The 27,387-nt window shown below is 35.1% G+C and overlaps 1 protein-coding gene and 1 pseudogene across 1 annotated transcript; both read right to left on the bottom strand.

Moving 5' to 3' along the window:
- Positions 1-7,249: 7,249 nt before the first annotated feature.
- On the bottom strand, positions 7,250-11,896 carry LOC120144421 (ABC transporter B family member 15-like). Its single transcript, XM_039158474.1, has 7 exons — positions 11,635-11,896; positions 11,402-11,456; positions 11,114-11,292; positions 10,574-11,031; positions 9,922-10,462; positions 8,868-9,767; positions 7,250-8,635 (listed from the first exon to the last, which is right to left on the bottom strand). The coding sequence occupies exons 1-7, from the start codon at positions 11,878-11,880 to the stop codon at positions 7,250-7,252; spliced, it is 3,765 nt and encodes a 1,254-aa protein (XP_039014405.1). The 5' UTR covers positions 11,881-11,896.
- Positions 11,897-25,820: 13,924 nt separating this feature from the next.
- LOC120144365 lies at positions 25,821-26,985 on the bottom strand (annotated as a pseudogene).
- Positions 26,986-27,387: the final 402 nt, after the last annotated feature.

Raw genomic sequence — 27,387 nt, forward strand, 5'->3', positions numbered from 1 at the left:
TGGAGATAAGATCCATACACCTCCGTCACCTTTGCACGTGATGACTGCACCATGGCCGTTTTCTATGTGGGGTATGGATGTCATTGGGGCAATTACACCAAAGGCTTCGAATGGACATCGCTTCATACTTGTGGCAATTGATTACTTCACTAAGTGGGTTGAGGCCGCCTCATATGCCAATATCATGAGATCTACAGTTTGCAAATTCATAAAGAAAGAGATAATTTGTCGGTATGGGCTGCCAGAAAGAATCATCACAGATAACGCCACCAATCTGAATAACACAATGATGGTAGAACTTTGTGCTCAGTTCAAGATAAAATATTCTAATTCAGTGACTTACCGTCCAAAGATGAATGGAGCAGTGGAAGCAGCAAATAAAAATATTAAGAGGATCATTACAATGACCACTGATACTTATAGAGATTGGCACGACAAATTACCCTTTGCTTTGTATGCATATCGAACTACAGTGCGAACTTCGATAGGGACAACACCTTTCTCTTTAGTCTATGGGATGGAGGCAGTCTTGCCAGTGGAAGTGGAAATCCCATCACTTCAAATTTTGAAAGAGGTGAAGTTGGATGAAGCTGAATGGGTTCAGGCTCGGTTTGACCAATTGAATCTCATTGAAGAAAAGAGATTAAAAGCTATTTGCCATGGTCAGATGTATCAGAAACGGATGATGAGAGCTCATGATAAGAAGATTCATCCAAGAGAATTTCGAGAGGGTGATCTGGTGCTAAAAAAGATCCTGCCAATTCATAAAGATTTCCGAGGGAAATGGATGCCTAATTGGGAAGGTCCATATGTTGTCAATAAGGCCTTTTCTGGGGGAGCGTTGATTTTGGCAGAGATGGATTGAAAAAAACTGAGAAATCCGGTAAACTCAGATTCTGTCAAGAAGTACTATGCTTGAAAAAAAAGAGAATGAATGAAAACATGAAAAAAAAAATGAAAAAATGAAAAAATTAAAAAAAAAGAAAAAAAGGAAAAAATGAAAAAATGAAAAGAAAAAAGAAAAAGGAGGGTTCGAGATGAAAATCCACAAAGGACATCTTGAAACCAAAGGAAGGCTTTGAGTTGAAAACCTGAAAAGACGGTTCAAAGGCATTTTGAGATTAGGCATCAGGCAGTTAAACCCTCTCGACAGTCTGATATTTTGAGAGAAGCTTCACGTCTACAGACATTCTAGCAACCCTTGAAGTCCTCCAGACAGAAGCTCAATTCAATGCTCCGAGTTATATCAAGTGGATTGGTTCAGGAATACTCGTGCTAGTGACTTATAGGGACATCTGACTTGTAGTTCTAAATTTCCACTATTTATATGATTGCCATCACTTTGTAAAATCAATTCCTTGTCAGTAAATTCGAAGTTTGTTATTTCAAGCCCAATTCTATTCGTTCTGTACATACACATAAACATCTTGTAAGTAGATTGACATAACATTAAAAAGAAAATAAAAGATTTCTTGGTATTACTTTGAACTAATATTTCCAGTACAGAGAGTCTAAAGTAAGTCAGGACCCTAATACTCGTGTATATAGTCGGAGAGTGTAAGGTAAAACATGGCCAAAGAAATGCATGTGAATTGAAATCTCGAAGAGTACATTGAAAACAATGATATTTTGGTATGTGCTACGACTGGATTTTGTCAAGAAATTATCTACCTGACAGAGATGAGCAGCTCAAATGGAAGCAGAAAAGGATTTATATGGGAACGAGAGAAATGAGAACTTATATAAAGTAGCCCAAGTGAAATAAAAATGAAAATCAAATGATGCATTTGAATTGAAGATTTGCATGACAACAGAGCTCACCATATTAAAACGACATCATGCATACATCAGTAGGCATCTATAAATAGGAGTATACTCACCCATTCATGTTCATTGAAATGCTTTGACAGAAATGCAGGGATATTCAACAACAATCAAATCCACCACAGAAGGAGGTGACCCAACATTTCCAGAAGAGTTCATAATGAGAAGAACTCGTCCTAAAGGAGAAGGTTCGTAATGAGAAGAGCATGTTCCTTTCAAATCCACCGCAGAAGGAGGTGAACCAATATTTCCAGAAGAGTTCATAATGAGAAGAACTCGTCCTAAAGGAGAAGGTTCGTAATGAGAAGAGCCTGTTCCTTTCAAATCCACCGCAGAAGGAGGTGAACCAACATTTCCAGAAGAGTTCATAATGAGAAGAACTCGTCCTAAAGGAGAAGGTTCGTAATGAGAAGAGCCTGTTCCTTTCAAATCCACCACAGAAGGAGGTGACCCAACATTTCCAGAAGAGTTCATAATGAGAAGAACTCGTCCTAAAGGAGAAGGTTCATAATGAGAAGAGCCTGTTCCTTTCAAATCCACCGCAGAAGGAGGTGAACCAACATTTCCAGAAGAGTTCATAATGAGAAGAACTCATCTTAAAGGAGAAGGTTCGTAATGAGAAGAGCCTGTTCCTTTCAAATTCACCCCAGAAGGAGGTGAATCGACATTTCCAGAAGAGTTCATAATGAGAAGAACTCATCCGAAAAAGAAGAAGTTCATAATGAAAAACTTGTTCAACCTTAGCTCGATTCATCGCATATGGAGTTGAATCAGAAACACCTCACTCGAGGGATCAACATTGCCAGTGGAGAGTTCATAATGAGAAGAACTCATCTGATGAGGGAGAAGAAGTTCATAATGAGAAGAACTTGTTCAACCTTGGTGATTTCATCATATAAGGAAGTGGATTGACATCCCCAGCGAAGAAGTTTATAATGAGAGGAGCTTGTTCGACCTATTGCTCGATTCACAACACTTCGAATCAGCAATACCTCGCTTGAGGGATTAGCATTTTCAATGGAGAGTTTATAAGAAGAACTCATCCGATGAGAGAAAAGAAGTTCATAATGAGAAGAACTTGTTCAACCTTAACTTGTTTCCATCGCATACGAAGTTGGAACAACACCAACATTCTGTTCATCGCAGAATGAGGTGGATCAACATTTTCATTTCACTCAAATCCATCACATAAGAATTTGGATCACATCACCTTGAGTCAACCATCGCAGAAGATAGTGGATTGACGTCCCCAGCGAAGAGTTCATAATGAGAAGAACTCACCCGATAGGAAGAACTTGGAGCTTGAGTGTTTGATAGTCCGATCAGAAGAAAAATTGGTGCTTTATGTTTTTGCTCTATTTCTGTTCCACAACAACGAGCAAAGAGGGGCAGCTGTACGCACCAATTTTTTTTACTAAACTTACAGCAGCCTCATGCCTTACCCCTGCCACCAAATAGCTTCCATGTCCCTACGCCTGCAACAAAACCCCATAATATCCGGGGCATTAAAACCCACATTGATCACAAACAACAACCTAGTATTATATTAGGTTTTTATTTTATATTAAATTTATGTAAGAATATGGATATATAATCCATGGAAAAATAAAAATGTACACAGAGACAGAGGGACGGAAAAGAAAAAAAAAATTCAGAGCAATCAAAAAAGAAATACAATCAGTTTTTTTTCCAGCAATCTCGTTTGAAGGTATTTCGATGTGTTTTTTTCTTTTTCTTTTTTTTTCTGTTGGATGCTAGTTATAGGGTAAAAAAAACAAAAATGAAATAAAATAACGATTTAGGAGAGAGTTTACCTTGCCCGGTCGGTTGAGTTCACGCCGCCGGGGTGTCTTTGTTGTGAAAGGAGAGCGTCGGAAACCCTTTTGGTCGTTTAGGGTCGTGGTCTTAGTCTCGGTTTAGGGTGGTCTAGGGCCGAATCTGGCGAGATATGAGTGTGTGTGACTAACACGAGCGTAGGAGGACCACCACCGGCGTGGGGTGGCCGAGCTTTATCTTGGTTTCGGCGTGCAACGCCGTTTGGAGTAAGGAAGAAAGGGGAGGAGTTAGGGCTATTTTCGTGCAGAAATGAGTTCTGGAAAGGGATGGGGTATTGATATTTAAGCTTTTTGGGTAAACCACGCTAAGGTCCCTGGACCTTTAGCGTGTTATACACAATGGCCACTAGTTTAGGGTTAAATCACCCTCTTGGTCCTTTCTGTTTAATATGATTAGCGTGTTAGTCATTATTTAGGGTTAATCGTGCTTCAGGTCCTCCTAGCTTTAGCATTTTTTGTGATTTAGTCACCATTTCCTTTTATTTTCTAAGATTTATGAATTAGATGCATGTTTTTATATTATTTTAATTTAGTCCTCTATTAGATATATTATTTTTTTTGTTCGAGATTGGCTATTGATATTTATGATATTCCATTTTAGTCCTATGTTTTTGGTTTTATTATGATTATGGTGCTTCTACTTGTTATTTTCTGGTTTAATGCTATAATATTTGTTTTATTAATGTTTAAGATATCAAAGTTGCTTTATAATTATTTTGTCACCATGTAATGAATAGATAAATGTATATTGTTTATTTATACCATTAAAGTATGTTTTATGTAATATGTATCTATTTATGTATTTTATTGTCTCTTACTTCATTATGTATTTATTTAGTATTACATATATATTATATTGTGTAAATGTTATAGTGTTTTATAATAAATATCATGACATATGTTAAATATAATATTTAGAAAAATTATATATATATTTATAAAGTAATATAAAGTTAAAAATAAATTTAAAATTGTTCTTTTAATCCATGTATATTTTTCTCTAAGTGCTTCATTGTATCATATTCTATTTTATTTAAAAGCCTCATTAGCATAACTTAATCGATTAGATAATTGGATTAAGGGTGGTATTTATGTATTTTAAAATATTATGATAGGACAGTCTTAAAACAACTAGATGTCATTTTACGATATTTTAAAATAAATAAATATCCCACTAGAAAAAACCTAAAAATTGATTGCATTTAAAATTAATTAATTTTGGAGGGAAAAGGAAATATTCATTATTTTAAACTTATCGAGACAATTTGCTAATTTTATTAGAGATTAAGTCTCGGTGTTTTTAAATTATTGAATATCTCTTATCTTTTCTAATAATATTCGGATTAATGAATTTAATTTCTTTCTTTGGTAGAATAATTTTTTTAATATGGAATCCTTAGGAAAAATTATTATATTCTTTTTATTTCAGTTGAAAAGAGAAATATTCGTCCTAAAGTATTTTAGGGAGTATTTTCTCTTCAATTAGAAATAAGAGAATATTTTATATTTTCCTTATAATTTTTGTTCTATAATATTTGTATGCTTGAATTAGGAATAATGAAATCGTGATTTAAATATATATTCGAATTCTTAGATTTCTACTATTTAGAGACAATATATAATCGATGGGTACCAATTTTGGGCGTTGTGGGGGTGCTTATCCTTTCCCACACGTAATCGACCCCCAAACTTTTTTTTATTACTAAAAATGAATTTCTGGTTATACGTGGATCAATGCATCTTTTAAAATGATGTTTTTCTTAAAAAATCTCTTTTAAAAGAAAATTTTTGTGTATTCGACCTACCTAACCCAAAAGGTCGATGGCGACTCTGAAACATTTCTTTTACAAAATCGAGTTTTCACAAAATAAGTCGAGACTCATCATATCGCCGGAAATCGATTACGACATCATCAAATAATAAATGTAGTAGTTAAGCCTATAGTTCATCGGACTTACCTTTATAAAATTTTATTATTATGATTTCAGTGAGTTAAAGAGTATTTTTTGGGTGTCACCCGCGGCTTTGCTTGGGGGAATACGGATTGATCATAATGTTTGTCTTTGAAAGGAACCGTAGCTCCGCGAGTCTCGAAGGTGGGGTTAGGAGGATGTCGTGGAGTCCTTAAATCCCCATGTGGTGAGATAAGAGCGTATTTCTCCTGTCCGACTAGGATAATAAGCGATGAAGGGCCTGTGGTGGTTGCATTCAAAGTTACTTTGGACATTTTAGAAGAGGCGGCATTTGAGGGTGTGAAAGGGCTGGTGTTTGAAACTCATTCAATAGTTGTAGTTTATTGGTTTGGTAATCCTAATTGTAGGCCAGCTCTTTTATGGTCTCTATTCAGTGAGATCTATGTAAAATCTAAAGGGGTAAACGGTGTCCGGTGTTGTGTAGTCCCTTCAAGCCGTTGCGTGTGGGCAGGTTGGCTGGCTTGGCCTGGGGTTGGAAGGATTGCCTTGTTTAAAGCTTGGTGGTGAAGGGTTGGTGTGGTGGCTTGGCTCGGGCTGTTGGTGTTATGGTGGAGCAAATTCTAGTGTTGTTTTGTGATCGTGTTGTGCAGTAAGGCTGTTAATGCTTGGGGTTTAGGCGTGAGGTGGGTCCTTGGGTGTGAAAGTGCGTGTTTTGTGGAGGCCGTGCAAGCGAAATCGTTTTATCGGAGTGAAGCAGATAGCCCAAGATTCGAAGTTGGTGGAATTGCTTGCTGCGATTTGTAGGCAGAGTTTCGTGTGAGTGGATTCCTTGTCTTGGAGTGCAGCAGATGGTCCAAGTTTGAAGTATCTGGCCGAATTGCCTGCTGCATTTTGTAGGTAGAGGGGCAAATTGTTGTCCTGGCAGCTGGTTTGGTTTCTTTTGTCCGCTAAATCATGTCTTCATGTGTAATAGTCCGGAGTCTTTTATCTGTTTAGTAGTGTCATTGTGCCAATGCTTGCGCTTCTTGTTAGATTGAGCTACGGTGGGGTTAAGTAGAGTTTTCGTTAAGTAAGAGGAGAGTTGTGATAAGGGTGGATATTCGAGTTTTCGGTTGAGTTATGCACTTGTGTTGTTGTTCTTGTACCTAGCTAGGGGTACTTTTTTCCTCTACTTAGGTTTAGGGAGATTTTTAATGAGGCCCCTATCTACGGTATAACTTATTATAAAAAAGAATTCTTGTTGATTAAAAAAAAGTAAAACGAGAATTGAATCATTTTTTTTTCAAACTTGATCTTCGTATGTATATATTTTTATACAGTCAATAGAATTGTCAATTTATCAAATATAAGATTTAAGTTAAAAGAAAATTATCAAGAGCATTAGCCAAGGCAATGTTCTTGCGAATTAAGATGATCGTTTCAATGGGAGCTTTTGTATTAATAACGTGGTACGAGTTGCGGGAGAATGATAATATACAAAAAAGCACAAGGCTAAACTCACTTGTGTTGAAAGGTGCAAAGACCAACACCATCTAATTGTGCTCGTCATACTTTCTCTCCTTGTGCCTTCTCGAGCATCTGCTTCTCACCGGGAAAGCACTCATGGTATAAAATGGTTACACTGCTTCAACAACAATATTACTGCTTTCTTGACTCGCATCTAAACAAATACACAACTTATTTGAACCAAGTAGAATCATGTGTTCTACTTTGAAGATTAACCAAAGAGTAGTAAGCACCTGTTGGCCCCTTCGCTAACAAGGATGAATGATTACCACTCTCAATTACCTTCCCTTTCTCTAACACAAAAATGACATCACAGTTTTGAATGGTAATTAGCCTATGTGCCACAACAACACTAGTCCTTCCTACCATCACTTGTTCTAATGCCTCTTGCACCACTTTCTCAGATTTACCATCTAGTGCACTGGTTGCTTCATCTAACAATAACATCGTCGGATTCCTCAATATGGCTCGGGCGATGGTGATGCGTTGCTTCTGCCCCCCGGATAGTTGTACACCTCTGTCTCCACACCAGGTGTCATAGCCATCTGCTAGGCCGGCAATGAAATCATGTGCATTGGCTGCTTTTCCTGCTTCAATGATTTCAGATTCATTAGTTTTAGCAGAGGCTCCATACAAAATGTTTTCCTTGATTGTGCCAGAAAATAGTGCTGGTTCTTGGCTAACGAGTGCTATGTGTTTCCTCAGTGACCTTAGGTTGTATAATCTTATATCTTGACCATCAATCTTCACTACTCCTTTGAGAGGGTCATAAAATCTTTCAATCAAACTGATGACTGTTGATTTACCAGATCCACTTTGCCCCACCAACGCTGTTGATTTCCCAGCTTCGATGGAGATTGAAAAGTCCTTCAAGATGATCATATTAGGCCTGGCCGGATATGCAAAATCTATGTCACAAATTTCCACATGTCCTGTAATCTCTTCAGCAACATAACCGTTAGAGTTGTCTGGTTCAATTCTTGTGTAGCGGTCTGATATGGCAAACAAAGATCCAGCAACCTCTACACTCTTGGCCAAGTCTGAAGTCATGCTTGCAACTTTAGCAATGAAAAAGCCAGTGGTAATCATGATGAGGTATGTTTCAATGAAGGCTTTTGAGGTGATATGTCCCTGAGATATGAGTTTCCCGCCATACCAGAAATCAAAGGCTATAATGCTTGACAAAAGAAATCGAGAAAACCCAAGTCCAAAACCAGCAAACCAAGATTGTCTAATGTTCTCTTTTCTTGGACTCTCATGGGATTTCTGTAGCATTTTCAAGATTCGATCTTGAGATGAGAAGGCGGTAATGGTTCGGTGGTTGGAAACTGCCTCAGTAGCAAGCTTGCTGCTCTCTTCTTGTGCTTCAATAGCTTTTTGGGACATTCTTTTTAGTAAGACAATTCGAGCGTAAACGGAGAGGATGATGAGGGGTTGAACTACTATCATGAAAATGGCAAGTCTCCATGCAATGAATAGGCCAAGTGCACAAGCTAAAATTACACACGAAATGGTTTGCACTAGAAAAGACACTCCGTCACCGATTAAAGATCTCACCTGTAAACATTCAACACCACCAAGAGTATTTGAATTTATCATCTAAATCAATTGTATGTATCTTAGGATTTTGAGTTTTTAATATGTACATTTTTTAAGTTATGCAGCTTGTTTTGAGATCAGATAGATTGAAAGCGATCATGTAGCTGGTTGGTATACGAATCATGTTTAAATTAACAATTCAATATAATCATAAAATAAAAATAATTAAAAGATGGAAAGAAGAACATACCCCACTTGCATCTTTTTCTAATCTAGCACATAAAGAGCCACTGGAATTCTCATCTCGGTCAAACCACGCAACTTCGAAAGTCAGTATCTTTGAAAACAACCTTTCTCTTATCCTCTTTGTCAAGTGCTCCCCCATGTAAGAAAAATTATAATGCAGAATAATATTGATCGTCAGTGAAAACAGAAAAAGTCCAAGGAAAGCCAACACATAAACCTTGGCCTTTTCTTTAATTTGCCCGTGCTCCGTGAGAAAAAACATTGATATCATTGTCCCCTTTGTGAAAGCTGAAATTGGTTGCACTGCACCAGCTAAAATTGCACTCAAGTATCCTATGGTAGCTTGTTTCCACTCCGGTAAATTCAAGGCCAACAATCTTCTGAAAGATGGTGTAGAAACTTTCATTTCTCCACCCGGTGAACCATGATTTGATGCTGCAGAATTGGTTGAACTTGTTTGGCTGGATAGAGAGGAGACTCTACAACTGCTAGAAATATTGATTTCCATGTTTGTTATACGAGCTGAGTCATTTACTGATAAATTTTCGTTGCATTCTTCCTCGGTTTTCACTTGTTCTGTTTGTTGAAGTTGCACTAGCATGGAATAAATACCATTTTCATTTACCATTAACTCATTATGTGATCCGATCTCCATGACCTGCCCATCTTGGACAACAGCAATTAAATCTGCATGTCTAATAGTAGAAAGGCGGTGGGCAACAATGACAGTTGTACGTCCAATAGAGGCCTTGTCAAGAGCTTCTTGCACAATACGTTCGGATTCAGAGTCTAATGCACTTGTAGCCTCGTCAAGGAGGAGGATTTTTGGTGCTTTTATCAAAGCTCTTGCTATGGCAATTCTTTGTTTCTGTCCACCAGACATTTGAACCCCTCTTTCGCCAACCTGTTAAATATGAACATAATTTTGAACATTTTTTCCTTATATTGAAGATATTTTTGTTCAAGCTATAGGACTATATGGACTATCATTTTCTACTTCTGGATTTTATACTTGTTTAGTAAAGTGACCCGAAAATAATACAGATAAGCAAAAAAACCTGGGTGTCATATCCTTGAGGAAACTGGGATATGAAATCATGGGCATTGGAAGATTTAGCAGCTTCAATAACCTCTTCCATTCCAGCTTCTTCATTGCCAAAGAGTATGTTCTCTTCAATGGTTGTTGCAAACAGTGTAGGCTCTTGACTCACCAACCCCATTTGTGACCTTAACCACTTGAGCTGCAATTTTTTGATAGAAACCCCATCAAGAAGTATGTCTCCTCCAAGCGGATCATAAAACCTTTGCAACAGTGAAATCACTGTTGATTTTCCTGATCCACTACTACCCACCAAAGCCACAGTCTTCCCTGAAGGAATTTTGAGACAGAAACTCTCGAAAATCATGCTCTCAGGCCTTGAAGGGTATGCAAACTCAACTTGTTTGAATTCGAATTCTCCCACAGTGTTATCCAAGGTTTCCCCCACCAAATTATCTAAATCAATCTTAGGAACTCTTTTAATCATTTCATTTATACGCTCTGCAGCCGCACATGCTTCAAATAAGGGCTTCAGGTTGGATAAGCCTATGCCAAGTTCTCTGTTTAATAAAAGGAAAAATGAAAAAACTATGCATGAAATAGAAAATTGATATATTGCACTATCTAAGATAGTATGCATCTTGCAAGGATTAAAAGTTTAGAACTCTCACTTTCCTCCCACAGCAATACAAGTGCCCACAATGAACATAGTTCCACCCTTAGCTCCATGGTACATAGCCATTCTGCTACCATAGTAAATAATGAAAGCCCAAGCGGCAAAATTAATTTCATTGCTTCCAATGGCTAAGCCTTTAGCCATCCCTTGCTTCAACCCCAACTTTAAAGATTCTTGTAGAGCTGCAGAGAACTCGGTTGTGGTTTTGTTTTCACTGACAAAGGCATAAACTGTTCTTATAGAAGATATTGCCTGCTCTGCTATTGTGCTGGCTTTATTATACTCTACCCTAATCTTCCTTTCAAGACTCAGTAAAATTCTTCCATATATCAAATATGGAGCCACCAGAAGTATAATAAACGGAGAAATCAAAAGGGCTAATCTCCATGCTAAGAGAAAAGGTATTATGTAACATCCAATAAATGTAGCACCTGTTGTTATTATGCTTGGAACCTGATACATGATAAACAAGTCAGTCGAATACTTTCTGCAAAGCTAAATGAAGAGGATGAATATTTTGAGAAACATTTGAAACCTTCTCACTGATAACATCTTGAATTATGAGACTGTCATTGGAAACACTTGCGACTACTTCAGCTGTGCTGGTTACATTCAGGTCAAAGTAGCCAACATCTTGTCTTAGGACAGCTTTCAAATACCTTGTTCTCATTCGAGCGGCTTGCCTTTCACTTGTCCTTGTCCAACAATATCCTTCTAAAAGATTTTGAAATCATAGAGCAAAGTAGGAGTAATTAGTATATTTGCTATTCCCTTTAACTCAGAAGCAATTAACTAGAAAAATAAGCATTTGCTTCAAACTCACTTAGGAAACATCCAGCGCCTCCACCACAGGCAATCAAAACAATATATAGAGCAACCTGTCAGCCATGGAAACAGGCCCGATGGATCTCATGAGTTATATGTATTCTATATACGGTATGGGCATAATCATTCAAATATATGGCAAATCTAAAAAAAAAAAGGTGAGCACACCCGAATCAGATTTCCATCTCAAGTCTGAGTAATATTAATCATAGCTTGTGAGTAATAACGAACCTTATTAACGTTGTGGGTGAGCAAATCAAGAGATGAAGCTGAACCAGCGCCGCCGACATTGTTAAACATACGGCCAGCCAAATATATCATCAGAGGAGGAGCAGTGCCATCAGCAACAGCTCCAATGAAGCCTGCAGCCATCAACCACATATCTACACCATCCGCATGCATGAAAATGGAACTTATGGATCCATGTTTCTCCTTCTTAACATCATCGTTACTACTAAACGTTTTCTTATCTTCCATTGAATTTTGTTTTTCCTCCTCCGTCAACTCTATTTGTTAATATCATGAACAGCTCTTCTCTCAGATTCGAAGCACCAAAAGTACTAGTTTGATATTATATTTGGTTTTCGTGTCAAAATAATTTCTTCTTCTCAAACAATAAGTAAAGGAAAGTAAATGTAGTAATATTTAAGTAAGGTGGGAGATTTGTAGATGAAGGGAATAAAATAGAAGTAAAAACAATTATGGAGATTGTAAAGAAAATTAAAAAGAAGTATATTTAAAGAATAATAAATTTGAAATTCAATTTATGAAAAATCAGCCTTAGGCTTTTGCTTTGACTCAGTTTTCTCGGATCATCGAAAAAGGTTTTTACTTCGGGATTCATCGTCGGTTACTTGTCTACAAGGACCAATCATTGTAACTGTGCTTTGTATACCGAATACCCAAATGCAACCTTTGATATCGATTTTGGAAATGGATCTAAACAACAATGTTACAGATAAAAAATGTTAAGCTCGTAAAAGACCGACTCAGATTATGTTGTTTCAATAATAATCGATTCCGATCTTAGTTTCCACTTAGCAAACAATTTTGCTAAGTGTGTTCCCAAGAAGTCGAATGTGCTTTCCATAAGTCGATTCTTCCTCTCACATGTTTAACCATAACAACATCTTGACCAACACGTCAATCTTTGATTTTGAAGTTGTTTTGATTTGAAAGTAAGCTCAGAAAACTGAAGAGATATTCTATAATTCGATGTTTGTTTAGGCTCACCCTAAGAGGGTACTTATAGCCTTTTAAAAATCTTAAAATATGCTAAAAATACAAAAGATAATTGTTTGAATTTAAAATCTAAAAATAAAAAGATAATTCCTAAAAACTTGAATTCTAAAATGCTTGAAATGCTTTAGTCGTCCGTCCTTCTTCTAGAATTGCTGACTGGACCTTATGGAAGTTGCTGATTGAACATTCTAGAAGCTGCTGACAAACTACCATGTCAACCATTTCATGTCCCGTTTCATGGCCACTATTCCAGAAAAAAAATACAGTTTTCAAGCTTTTTAAGCATATTTTCCAGAAATCATTATCTTGCACAGAAATCATATAAAATTACCAAAATCAACAATAGTAATGAACAACCAAGGATAAAATGTTGCACAAAATAAATACTAGTCAGACATTTAATGAATATGATAGAATTCTTTAATAAGATGTTTTTTAATCATAGTATTAACTTAGATTAGCTCCCATTTTCTACTTTGTACAAAAACGAAATATAATTTAGGCAATTTTTCCTATTGTCATTGCTATTTTCCTATTTTTGGATATTGAATTGAGTTTAGGTAAAATTTTAAAGATTTATTTCGATTTTTTTATATACACAAGAAATTACGATGTCCATTTAAGGGAACACACGTTATTGTCGTTGAACTTTTCTTTGTTCATCTTATAAATGATTAAACTATAATGTCAATTTTGTTCTAAGTTTCCACTGGAGGAAAAAGTCTTCGAAAGAGTAATTGTATAAAGTGAGGCTCCAATAAGCGAAAGTGGAGTTTAAATAATCTCTCATATGGTTGAAATATAATGTACTAGTCTATCCCATAAGCTAAGCTGTCTAAACGATTTCTTAAAAACAAATTTAATTTTTAAGTGATTAGAAAAAATCTTGTTTTGATTAATTTGGGGTTTCTTTTTAAAAATCAAAATAAAACATGGTTCAAAAGGTCGCCACCAATATTTAATTAGGGTACGATTAGACACTCAAAATGTTTTGTCATATTAATAAAATTTAATTTTAAAATTATTAAAAAAACATTTTAAGGTATGCGTACCAAAAATTGAGTTCTGGAGTCGATTATGCGTGGGGAAGGATTAACATCCCCACAACGCCCTAAATCAGTACCTTGTCGATTTATTAGTTGTCTTTGCAATGAATCTTACAAGTTCGAATTTAATTTAATTTAAGTTCCCTTTTTAAACACATTCCTTAACTTTTAGGACGGAAAACGCTAATATTTAATTATTTACTATCGAGAAGAAAATACCTCTCATACCTTAAGGCATTCAGTTCTTACTCTAATTGAAATAAAAAAATATTATTATTCCATTCGAAAATTCATTATTAATTCCCCATTCAAATGCATGAATAATGATGAAATAAAGACTAATTAAATACGAATTACCAATCCTTTTAGAAAGAATAAGGATGTTCGATTATTTAAAGACATCGAGATCAGACCTTTTATAAGTTCTAACGATTTCTCGATAAATTTAAATAGAACATTTCTTTTTTTCTTGTTCTCAAATTTTACGTGTAGTCAATTTTTAGGGTTTCACTTAATGTGATACACTTTCATTTTAAAATCATCGGAAATAACTTTCTTATACCTTCAGACAATCACTTCACAACAATTCTAAAATGAAAGGGTATTACCATTAATTCAATTATTTGAATCGAATCGAGTTATACTTATGAGGGTGTTGAACATGTTAATTTTGAAAGGATAAGTCAAACCTAAATCTATATGTACGAACAAACATACTTATATAAACACATAAAAAAGAGAATTAAATAACATGCTATTTTATCTAGATTAAATTAAATAAAATTTAAAGGCATGCATAAACATAACATATTCAATATCATAAATTCCACAACACGATACGTTATACTCAACCAACCAAAAGGACTTATTTATATATATATACATGAAATGACATCATATAGTAACTAAAATAAAAGAGGAGCAAATCTAAGGTCAAAATCATAAACTAAGCAAATGTCATGTTATCAAGTATAAAAAATTTTATATTTCAGGCACTAAAACCATAATAAAACCAAAGACGCATATGGTACTAAAGTAAAAATTATCAAAATTACAGGTCGAATGTAAAAACAGTATGAAATTTTTTAAAAAAAACTTAGTACTGGATTAAAAGGAAAGGAGCGTAAACTAAGAGGATGCAATCAGAAATTTCAAAAAACTTAGTCCGAGGACCAAAATATAGCGACTCGATATTAGATGGAGTACTTGCACGGTTTACCCGTCCCCATCATACGCGGGTTGCCCTAACCCCCAAAACGCTACCGTTTCATACACCCCACCTAAAGCCTTACTTAGGCTAAAATGAAAACCCTAATCCTATTATTATTCTTTCTAACCAACCTCCCCTACTCCGTTCTCTCATATCTACTCCTTTTCTCTTTCTTTTTATTTCTTTCACTTCCCTTAATAGGAAGACCACCACGGCTGCCACTGTCCACAACTTCGACAAGGGGGCCGAAACCTCCTAAAATGTTTAATCTTCTCTTTCCTACCCTCAAAACCAACCAAACCTGACGAGACACCCCCAAAATCCAAACGATGTACCCCAACACGATTCTCAAACCCCCAAGAAAACTCTTGGTCAAAATCTAAAGGAATTATCTTTGGTGACTTAGCGACGGTTTGACCCCGGAGGATGCCAGTGATCCCTTCCTCAAGAGAAAGGTGATTGCTTTTTTTTTTCCGGGGTTTTTAGTTTTTTATTGGTTAGTTGTTCACTCATAAAAAGGAAGGGCTTTTTTGGTTTGGTTCTTGTTGTATTGTTGAAGATATCGATTTTTTTTGTTTCTTTCCTCTTGTGTTGCTGCTCGTTAGTGAGAAAGAGAGAGCCCCCTTTTTTATTACCATCTTTTTAACATTCCTCCTTTTTTGTTTTTATGTGTGAGACCAAGGAAAATGAGTCTTCTTTCCCATCGATTTTGCTGTGTGGTTTTACCCAATGGCTTCGAGGAGCCCAGTGGTCTTTTTTGGAGCCTTTAGGCAAGGAACCCTCTGCCAATCTGTTACTGTTCTGGCAGAGGGGGCATAATAGGCTCACACGAGCTCTGGTACACTGAGGATGGCAGCGATGATGGCAGTGTGGGCTTGTGGATGACCAAATGGGTGTGATTTGAACCGTTGGTGCCCCTTCAATCCGACAGTTGATTCTCCTTGGCAGTGGGGAGATTGTAAGGGTATTCTCTCTAAACCCTAGCTGGCACATGGGCTACTACTTAGGGCTCCTAAACAATTGGGCTTTCTTATTGGGCCTTGCGGGTTAATTGTTTGTAATATTTGAGCCTATATCCAAAATTAATAAATTGTTAAATATTTGTTTTTAAATTTTAACTTATATGTAGATATTATATTATAATCATAGGCACATTACATATGTATATATAATAATATGACCATTGCAACACATGTATTTATAATAACAATAATAATATATAATAATATATAATATATGTATATGTATATAGACACACCCTTATATAAATAAATCACCATACCAATAATAAATAATATTATAATATATGTGTAGACAGAAGCATGTACGTATATATATATTCACACATAGTAATTATAGTATATACATACCCATATAATATAAACCCCCCATATATATATATATAACATACACATTCCTATATATATGTAGTATGCATACAAAACCCTAATGATAATATAATATGTATACATATGGAATATGCATGCTACACATATATATAATTAAATAATTAACCCGATAACCTCTTATATTTATACTAGTTAATAAGACATATATATATATATACACACACACACACAAAACAAAACTTGAATGAAATCCCCAGACAAAACGAGCATCTATAGCTACCCCTCTTTGCTCATTGTTATGCAATAAGAATAGAGAAAAGATTAAAGAATGGTCATATTTTTCCGGTTATGAGGAATTCAAAAGGTTAGTCTACTCCACTGCAACTTCAGGGTAGGTCGGACTTGATCTGCTCCACTATTTTTCTGGGTAATCAGTTCTGAAAAATTTGATTCACTTTGCTACTCTTGAGGGAAGGTTAGATTAGGAAATTTTGATTCAATTCACTGTTTGCAAGGAAACATTGAATCAAGGTTGACTTGCTTCGCTACTTTTCAGAAAGATCAAATCTGAAAAATAAGGATATGCTCCACTACTCTTTAGGAGAGATCAGATCTTTTAAAGAAAATAGATTCACTCTACCCCTCTTTCGAAAGAAATAAACCAAGATTGATTTGCTCCTCTTGTCTTTAAGAAGTTCAAATCTGACAATTTAAACATTACCACTCGTTAGTATACATCCGGGAGTTGGAAAACGTCATACCTGAGAGTTTTAAAATTTAGGAGAATCTTTGAAAATCAATTTCTACTGGAGAAACTCGTCTCGCAGCCACTAGATATGATAATCTTCCTTGACTCGGGTGTCATTTGAACTTGTCATTCAAACTCCTATCTTTTGAGTCTTCAAATTAGTTACTTTTATCATGCGGTTCATCAATACCAATCTCCAGATTTCTTTTGGAGGACCTTTAAGTATTCAATTTCATTTATTATCAAGTATTTTATGAATGTCATGATCATGTTTATGCCTAACATGTGTGCAATAATGTAATTTTTGGTGTATTTTCAAATTCAAAAGGAGAACCCTATCTCATTGACCATTTTGTGATTCAGTCAAATCTTGGGCACAAAAATCACCACTTGTTCACTACAACTGACAATTTTGACCAAATACACTTTTGGTTGGACATAATCTTTATTTTCTTCCTTCTTGAAACTAGACAATATTCATGACCATCTACTGGATCAATGATAAATATTTTGGGTTATCCTCAATTTGTTAAAAATTTCTACGTACTCCAAGGTTTCAGTTTCCTATAGTTCATCATCATGCAAGCCTCATGCTAAAACCATTGTTAGTTTCAGAACACCTGCACTTTTCCAGAACTTTTTGCACAATAATACATGATGATCTCATATTTTTCAAGCTAAACTACATGTTTTTAATTTTAATGTAAGATGCTTGCAAAAGAATGTCAATCAGAAAAAATACATTTTTTTAAATTTAAAGAGCTTTTGGGTAAATAAATGGCTAACTTTTAACTGGAAAAAGTAAAAGAAAACAAAGTAGGCCCCCCATATATCAATAGTAAGGATGCTTTTGAATTGGTATGCCATTGAATGACTCAAGTGTAGCTTATGTTAAAGGGATCTCGAGAATTGTGACAATGCATAAGGGTGTGAAGTTCCCTCTAGACTACCAAATCTCTAGATGATGGATGCTATAAACCAATATTGAATATCATATGCATTCAATTTCTTTTATGGTTGTATTAATCAAGACTTTTTCAATCTTTAACCCCAACCCCGATCACCATTTGATGTTACTGCTCAAATCAGGAGCCCTTTCAACTTCAAAATCAAGTCAGAACCTTCACCATGCATGAATCTTGAATTTAAATAACATTCAAGCCGCCATTTGTGGGTTTTCAACTTGAGACCTTATTTGGTTTCAAGATGCCCTTTACGGATTTTCATCTTGAACCCTCATTTGGTTTCAAGATAAAATGATGACCATTTAAAGCCTTGAGCAAAGTTTGTCCAATGACATCCATGCCCCACATAAAGAATAGCACGGAGTTGTCATCACGTGTAATATATGAGGAGGGGTATGGATCTTGTCTCCATAAACTGGCACTTATGACATTTTATGGCATAATTGATTCAATCGGTCTTCATTGTTGATCAATAATACCCAAATCTCATTATTTGTCTAGCCATTACATGTCCATTGGCATGGGTACCACACCCCCCTTATGCACTTCCTCGAAGATTATTCTAGCTTTCTTGGCGTCCACACACCATAATAGAACTGATCTAGACTTTTCTTGTACAAGATTTCACCATCAAGCACATACCCTGCAACCATCCTTCTAATAGTTCTTTTCTCATTCTTGGTTGCCTGCTCAGGATAACTTTGATATCTGATGTATTGCAAGATATTATAATACCATGGATTTTCATCTTCCTCCTCGTCAATACTATACAATGGGCTGGAGACTAATAAGCTTGCATCTCAATAAGCATCATATTCAAATGTTCATTTACTTTAAAGTCTGTCGCCAAAGTAGCCAAAACATCTGCCATTTGATTCTCTTCTCTAGGGAGGTAATTGAATGCCACTTCTTTAAATTCTTTGATAAGTTTCATGACCAATTTATGATATTCCACCAACTTGGGATCTTTTGTTTCCTATTCACCTTTGAGTTTATAAATAACTAGAGTTGAATCTCCATATACTTTGAGTGTTTTTACTTTGTGCTCAATGGAAGTTCTGAGACCCAAAACACAAGCTTCGTACTCGACCATATTATTTGTGTAATCAAAATTCAGCCGACTGGTGAAAGGATAATATTCTTCCCTAGGTGAGACCAAAACTGCCCCAATTCCATTCCCCTAGGCATTTGAAGCACCATCAAAGTTCAACTTCCAATGTTCATTGATAGATGTAGTTGCTTCTTCTACTGAAATAGTCATCAAATATTCATATGAGAAATCAAAACTCAGCGGCTCATATTCTTCATAAGCCCTATGTCATAACCATTTTGAAAATTTTTATATTTAAAAAAACAATTATGACTTATTTAAAGAAAATAGGTATTTTGAATTATTTTGAATAGGAGTTGCCATCGACCTTTGGATTAGGTTGGTCTAATACCTAAAAATGTCTTTTAAAACAATTTTAAGAAAAATCATTTTTAAGACAAAAATTTGTCTGTGTTATCAAAGATTCATTTTTTAGGACCCGAGAGTCAATTACACGTAGGGAACACCCCCACAGTGCCCAAATCTGGTACCTAATCGCTTATACATTGTCGTAAATGGTGGACATCATAAATTTGAATCAATATTTAAAATATGATCCTTTTTATTGAACATTGAATAATTTATTCTGAATTAATTATTAAGGAAAATTCTTTAACTTGAAAAAGAAATCTCGAGGTTTGCCATCCTCCAATAGGAATGTTATCTTATTATTTCTTATACGTAAAATAATATTCTCTCCTTGAATGGTTTGAAAATATTAAATCGAATAAGACATTGCTATCAGAATTTGCATTTGTACAAACATAAATTATCAATACTTAAATTTAAATAAAATAAAATAAAATAAAATAACATGAGAAAAATATTACTATTGTAAAAATATTCAATTTATTTCAAGTTCACATTTCGTTCGAACGTTGTATTGAATCTCACTATCTCTATAAGGTGGTGCTTTTCACACACATTCTATGTCGAGGGTTCTTGAAAATATTCAAATTGGCTACTAAAATTTTGATCAAATATGAGAGACATATAAAATGTTGATACAATATCAATATGACATACAAGGATAATCATATATATATATATATATATATATATATATATATATATATATATATATATATATATATATATATACTGGGACTAAGGAATATTAAGCAAGTATGTTTACATATATAACATAATAAAAAATATAGATAAAATGTATTACTTAAACGGTTTAGACAAGAATAATAAAGACTAAAATAAGATTAGATAATAAAAGGGTTAATTTAGAAAAGGATAAAATAATAAAGCATAAATATGTAATAAACCTAGACAATTTCATTTATAAAACCAAAACGACTAAAATGAACTCAAATTAAAATCTAAGATCTACAATATAAACTAAATATTTATTTCTAAAATAGTATATAAGGACTAAAACCAAAAGTCTAACAAACTCAGGAACCTAGTCATAAATATTAATGTTTACTAATATATAGACATGGATCTAAATGAAATAAATCATGAATCAATAGCCTAAAATAGTCATTAAACCAAATATACAGACCATGATTGAAATGAAGACTTCGTAAATTCTAGGCTTGATGTAAAATATCGTCATAAATATCAACACATAGGTTAGAATGAAGATGTAACAGGAAATGAAAGTGAGGCTCAAATCCAAAGAGATTTGAAATTTCATTAATGACCATGAACAAAACATTAAAAACGTAGAGGGACCTAAACTTCTATTAAACCCTTTCTCAAAACACGCGGCCCTTCTTGTTTCTCCAAACGACGTCGTTTGACATCCAAAATATATGGGTAAACCTAAAGGCAAAAACTGGCCACTCTCCCCTATTTGTTTCTTTTCCTCTTTTGGCTAAGAGAGAGAGATAGAGGAAAAGCTTTTAACTCTTTCCTCTCCCCTTCTTCCAGTCGCCAAAAAAACAACCCCGACCTCCGTAGATTAACATCAGGGTAGAGGCCAAAATACCTCTCTCACCCTCATAACTCTCCTAGAACCCTAAACCACTCATCTGAAACCCAAAAGGTAATGAAATTACCTTTAATGACCCAAACGGGCCTCCATCCTCCGGTGAACAAGTGACTGCCTTTAAGGTGAGAATTTTATTTTTCTCTTTTTTTGTTTTGTTTCAAATAGATGCCCCATTTTTCGATTCTTGCATTTCCTTTTAATGATCATTTTTGGGTGAAATCTTGAGATCTTGGTAGGGAATGATTTCCCTAGGCTTGGGCAGGTAAAAAATCCCCGATTTTTGGGATTTAGATAATTTTTAATGGGTTTTCTGATTTGGTTTATTGACTGATTTCTTTCATTGTTTTGGGTCTGTTAGCGACGACGGTGGTAGCTCACGCAGCAGGGAAGCCAAGGGGTTGGGCGTGTGTGCCGTACGTATGGAAAATTAACGATCCATATCTTTTAGGTGGTGGTGACGGCTGTTGATTTGCTAGGGTAAAACCCTACTTTGAATGAATATGGGTCGTTGGATGCCTTCAGATCCAAGGGCTGGTGTTGGAGGTGGCTGCTTAGAAAAGAATAAAACCCTAATCAGGTTTGGGCTCTCATGCAGGGGCCTATTTATCTTGGTCATCAAGGTAGGCTTCAGTGCAACGGGTTGTTTGGGATACTTTTGGGTCTATTTTTAATTGTTTGTTGCATTGTATCCTTTGTAAATTAGGGCAATTTTGTAACGTAAAATAATAATAATATTAAAAAAATAATAATGATAATAATAAACCCCGAGCAAAGACTAGTGTCTATAGCTTCCCCTCTTTTCCCATTATTATGTTAATAAGGATAGGACAAAGATGACAAAACAATGAGTTTTTGTCTTGTTCTCTTTTTCGCTTTGCAACTTGATGTAAAAGACGACACTACTCATCCAAATTGAAGGTACTGTTTGCTTTCATATAAATTATTTGATGAAGATGACGTTTTTCCTTCTTATTGAGGAAATTGGGTCAATCTGGAGATAATATGGTGTTGAAGACAACACTGCTCATCCATGTTTAAGAGTTATGGTCACTTTCATATAACGATGTTCCTTCTCGTTGAGGAAGTTTGGTCATTTTCATATGACACTGTTCATTCTCGTTGAGGAAGTCTAGTAAAAATAATTTAGTTTTGAAGATGACTCTTCTCATCCATGTTGAAGAGTCTTGGCCATTTTCATATGACGTTGTTCCTTCACGTTGAGGAAGTCGGGTCAATATGGATAATTTTAAAGATAACATGGGTCCTGCGCATTGAATAAGTCTGATTGTCTAAGTATGTCACTGCTCATTCGCATTGAGAAGATCTGGTCGGGGGATGACATTGTTCCTTCATCTTGAGGATGTCTAGTTATATTTGGAGATGAGATTATTCCTTCGTGTTGAGGAAGTCTGGTTATTTGGATGACACTGCTCCTTCACGTTAAGGAGATATGGTCGGTGGACGACATTGTTCCTTCGTGTTTAGGACGTCTAGCCTTACTTTGACAATTTGATTCGGCATAGTTCATTCTTGGTGAGGAAAACTAGTCGTTCTTGAAAGATTGTGAATCTGAAGATAACGTTGTTCCTTCTTGCTGAGCAAAACTAGTCGTTCTTGAAGGATTATGAATCTGAAGATAATGTTGTTCCTTCTTGCTGAGGAAGTCTAATTATTCTTGAAGGATTGTGAATCTGAAGACAATGTTGTTCCTTCTTGTTGAGGAATTCTAATTGTCTGAAGATAGTTTGACTTTGAAAATGATATTGCTCCTTCATGTTGAGGAGAGATAATCGTTGCTCAGTGCTAAATCTAATGATGACATTACTTCTTCTCGTTGAGGAGATCTAGTCATTGTTGCCAATGATTAACTTGAAAAGGAAATTTTCTTCTTCAACATGAGTTTGTGGAATGAAATTCTCTGCTAACTATTTGAATTCTTGTCAAATATTCATAATTTGAGCGAAATCAAATGAGTGGAAATAAATTTGTTTTCAGAGAAGAAATCTCAAGTGAGATAAAATTTTGTTTCAAGTGAAACAATTTCAAAATTTGCGTTTTAAGGGAAAACTATCTCAAACGAGATGAAATTTGTTTTTAGGAAAACAATCTCAAGTTAAATCAATTTTGTTTCAAGAAAAATGGTCTCAAACGAGACGAAACTTGTTTCGAGAGAAATAATTCTCAAAGATGACAGAAAGTCTGCTCTTGCATGTTGAGGAGATATAGTTGCCTTAATAATTCATTCTCTCGGGAAATCTTAAAATGACACTGTTCTTTCACGTTGAGGACATTTGGTCGTATTTTGACAGCTCAATTGGACATGGCTCATTCTCGATGAGGACGACTAGTCATTTTGAGTCTGGAGACAACATTGTTCATTCTTGTTGAGTAAGTCTAGTTAACTGAAGATAATTTGTCTTTGAAAATGACATGGCTCCTTCGTGTTGAGGAGATTTAACCGTTGCTCGGTGTCAAATCCAATGATGACATTGCTCATTCTTATTAAGGAGATCTGGTGAACTTTAGAAGATCTGATCATTCACTTCTGGACGTCAAATTTGTGAACGACATTGTTCCTTCATATTGAGGATGTCTAGTCATCACTAAATTTTTCTTTCCTAACAGATATATAAAAAATGATGCATTTATGAATTAATATTTTGGATGTTTCTATGGATGTCAAGATGAAATTTATTTCATGTATTTGATTTGTTGAGTTTGTCCTCATGAGAGGAGAAAATTATATTGAAGTTGGAGAATTAGATGGCGTCATCGTGAGAGGAGAAAATGACCTTTGAGAGAAATGAAATAAGGATTTCAAGGAAAAATAGTTTTAAGAAATACTAGATTGATTATTTTATATGAATAATCTTGAGAAAGATGAAATTTGTTTCTCAAAAGCAATTATAAAAGCATCTTACGAGAATGGAAAACCTTTTTTTTATTACATGCGATGATGAATACATGATGCAAATGTGTAATTTCATGTGACGTGTATGTTTATGTTGATCATGTTTCTATGCTGATATTTGCAAAAAAAATTTTATTTTATTTTTAGCTTCAAAGTGGAGAACTCGGTCTTCTTTCACTTAGCCAATCTTGGCTAGAGCCTACTCCAATTTTAGAGCGGAAACTTGTCAAGTTAAGCAAGCGTTCTCTTTTTGAAAAGACAATCTGATCAGCTCGTTTCATTAAGTCTTCTCTCTTTCTTTTGTTTCTTCATGAAATCCTCAGAAGAAATGCTTTCTCTTTAAATATTGTTACGATTAGATATATGATCTGACGCCTTTTGTCTCTGACCCAATTGTTTTATCAGAGCTGTTTCTTCAAGATCATTCTATCAACTGAAGCATGAAGGGTTTGATTTTCAAAGTAAACTATTCTCATCTCTATATTCTGCCCCTGATACTTCGAGCAAAAAGGTTTATTCTCAATACAATCTTGTCTTGAATCATATTATTCCAACATGATTTGAGTCTTTGGTCATGCCCTAATGCGGGTAATTATGGAGTTCTTGAACATCATTATCAAAACTTCTTATTTTCAAACTTGCACACACAAGTGATTAATACATCTACTATAGGAATGCCCTGAACATTTGTTAAAACTTGAGTTACCATGAGATCTCAAAACAATATATGCCTCTTCTTATTAAGACGGTCGTCTTCTTCCTGGTCAGTTATTGATGATCTCACTAAGGTTTGTGAAAAGTTCTATTATTGAGTCTTTTGATCTATCAGACTTTATGATTCTAAGGATCAGAGAATGTCTCTACTGTCATTGCATTTCATTTGAGGCAGAATAAACCTCACCAGATTTAAGGATCTCTTATCATTCTTGAGCAATCATCTTGTTTATTTTCCCCAGATCAAAACATCTTGAAAAGTTGTCTTTGATGGGGATTGAATAACTATGCTCATGAATTCAACCCATATATGTTTTCTTGACATACACTATTACATGAGTGTCAAGGTTTTGGGCTACTTTGGATTCCCTGCAATTTAAAAGATTAGTTCAAAGTAATACCAAGAACTCTTTTGTTTTCTTTTTAACTATGTTGATCTACTTATAAGGTGCTTGTAAATGAACAAAACTGGGGTTTGAAATTAGAAAATTAGAATTTTTACAAAGTCATGACAACCATGAAAAGGATACAAAATCAAGAAATAAAGTCAGATGCCTTAAGCATCACTAACATGAATGTTCCTGAATCAATCGACTTAATATAATTTGGAGTAATGAGGTAAGCTTCTATTTAGAATATGTCAAATGTTGCCAAAATGTTTGTAGACGTAAAGCTCCCCTCAAAATATCAGGCTCTTTAAACCAATCAATCATAAACAACCCCGAAGCGTAGAGGTAAACTTGTGTATAAAGGATTTCAAAAATTGCCAAAATGTTTACAGACACAAAACTTACTCCAAAGTACCAGAAATTTAAGAGGGTTTTATTTGTCGGATGCCTAATATTAAAACAAATTTGAGCTGCCCTTTTAGATTTTGAACTCAAATCATTCATTTGGTTTCAAGATGTCATTTGCGAATTCTTTTCTTGAACCCTCATTTCAATCTTCCTTTTTCTTTTTTCTATTTTTTCAATTTTTTTTTTGAAATAAAAGAGTAAATGATAGCCATTTCAACTGATGAATAAGCAAAAAGTAAGCCATTGGAAAAGAGGGTTACCATTTATGTTTATAAATAACATTAGCAAAACCCCAAAAAGGTCTGAAACAGGTCTAATTCGAAGACAAATTTTATGATTCTTAAGCTGGCTAAATGCAAAAGCCTACGCAAAATAATGGTTCGAAGGTGGTTATTTCTTAGCAGAAGATCATAGAGTTACCGACGTTTCCCTTTAATCTGGGTAACTAAGAGATAGAAATAACTCCGGGTGCGGTGGCTCCACCATGGCTTGAAGATGTCTCCAAGGCATCTATGAACTTTAAGAATGTCCCTACCTGTGAGGATGCCAAATGTGCGTAGAAAATTGGAGCAACTACAAATATGGCAGTGGTGCTCCTTTGATACACATATGATAGAGAATGAACAAGTTCCTGGAGATTATCGGCTGAAAACCCAATCTGATCTAAGAGAACATGATAATAAGTATGCCTTGTGGTTCCAATCATTCCTGCATGAACATAAAGATAGAAGTCATTTTTTTGGATAAGAGATTTTGTTGTCTATAACAGTGTCGAGTGGGACATTGTCAAGAGATCTATGCTGAAAAAACTTTGTATGATGGTTTTTTCTGTTCAATATACTACAAACTTGGGGTTCCAGTTCCCATCAAGAAATTTACAAGCCTCAATGACTTGACCTAGTTCAATCTTCAAAAATTGATTAAACTGTGACTCACTAACCCTATCCCTCAATATTATGATTTGATAAGACTTTCTCTTTCCTAAATTTTTATAGAAGTCTAGAAGAGCTTCTCTAATGATACCTTCATCCTCTTTGTCAGACACTTGTTTGAATAGAGAATCTATCATTTCAAGCTTGGGTGACTGTGTCCGCACAGATGCCTTGTAGCGAGAAATCAAATGATACTGGCTAGAGCTTATCACAAAAACAATTGATGGAATACCATATTGCCCAGGAGAGCCATGAGACACATCCATGCTAAGGATAATGGTTGGAACCTCTGGAATTGAAGGTGTTTGCTTAGTAGCTAACATCAAATTCATCCATCCAAGTTTTGCATTGATTTTTAGGAGTAGATTTGTAAAGTATTGATCATTGACCCTAGTAGGAGCCATACACTGCGTAACTATGCCAAACTCCGCAAGATTCTTCTTCTTTCATGGACGATAAAGATTATAATTCTTTCTGTCAGGCAAAAGGCAGAGAAGGAACTATGGAGCTCCAGGTATTTTAGATTGGATATCCTCGAACCTTTTCAACCCTCATAATAAGAGAACAACGTCTGTCATGATTCAAATCTTGAAACACATCAAATTGAGGATATATCCGAATTCTTTTCATATGTCCACATCCAATTAGATCCCGGACAAGGCTATTTATATCACATCATGCCGAGAAGTTAACAACAACCCATTGTTCATTTTTTAGTTGGCTCCACTCGTTTCTTGTTGTTAAAATTCCAACACCCATTCCTTGGAATGAAATCTTCACCATTGCCTACTTTTAACTTTGGGATTGTAGAAGATGACTTTCAACTTGGGTGAAATTAAAATTTATAAAAATACACATGACCACAACATTGGTTCAACGCCATAGTTACTGGTTCGTAAAGCATTCAATAACTTATTCATCCTTTCCTATGCCTTATGCCTAGATTTTTCAACCAAGAAAGCTCTTTGCATGGTGCTCAAAGCTTTTGTATATCATTTCAAGGATACCAAAGAGAACAACTCAATGGAAATA

The sequence above is a fragment of the Hibiscus syriacus genome, unplaced genomic scaffold (genome assembly GCF_006381635.1).
Source record: "Hibiscus syriacus cultivar Baekdansim isolate YM2019G1 unplaced genomic scaffold, ASM638163v2 tig00110889_pilon, whole genome shotgun sequence".
Taxonomy (NCBI): Eukaryota; Viridiplantae; Streptophyta; class Magnoliopsida; order Malvales; family Malvaceae; genus Hibiscus; species Hibiscus syriacus.

Bases quoted from the DNA above. Each gene is read 5' to 3' on its own strand.
- LOC120144421 (XM_039158474.1), bottom strand. From the start codon at position 11,880: ATGGAAGATAAGAAAACGTTTAGTAGTAACGATGATGTTAAGAAGGAG. The intron at 11,032-11,113 runs GTTTCAAATGTT...ATCATGTATCAG, and splicing joins AAGATGTTATCAGTGAGAAG to GTTCCAAGCATAATAACAAC. The intron at 10,463-10,573 runs GTGAGAGTTCTA...TTTATTAAACAG, and splicing joins TGTATTGCTGTGGGAGGAAA to AGAACTTGGCATAGGCTTAT.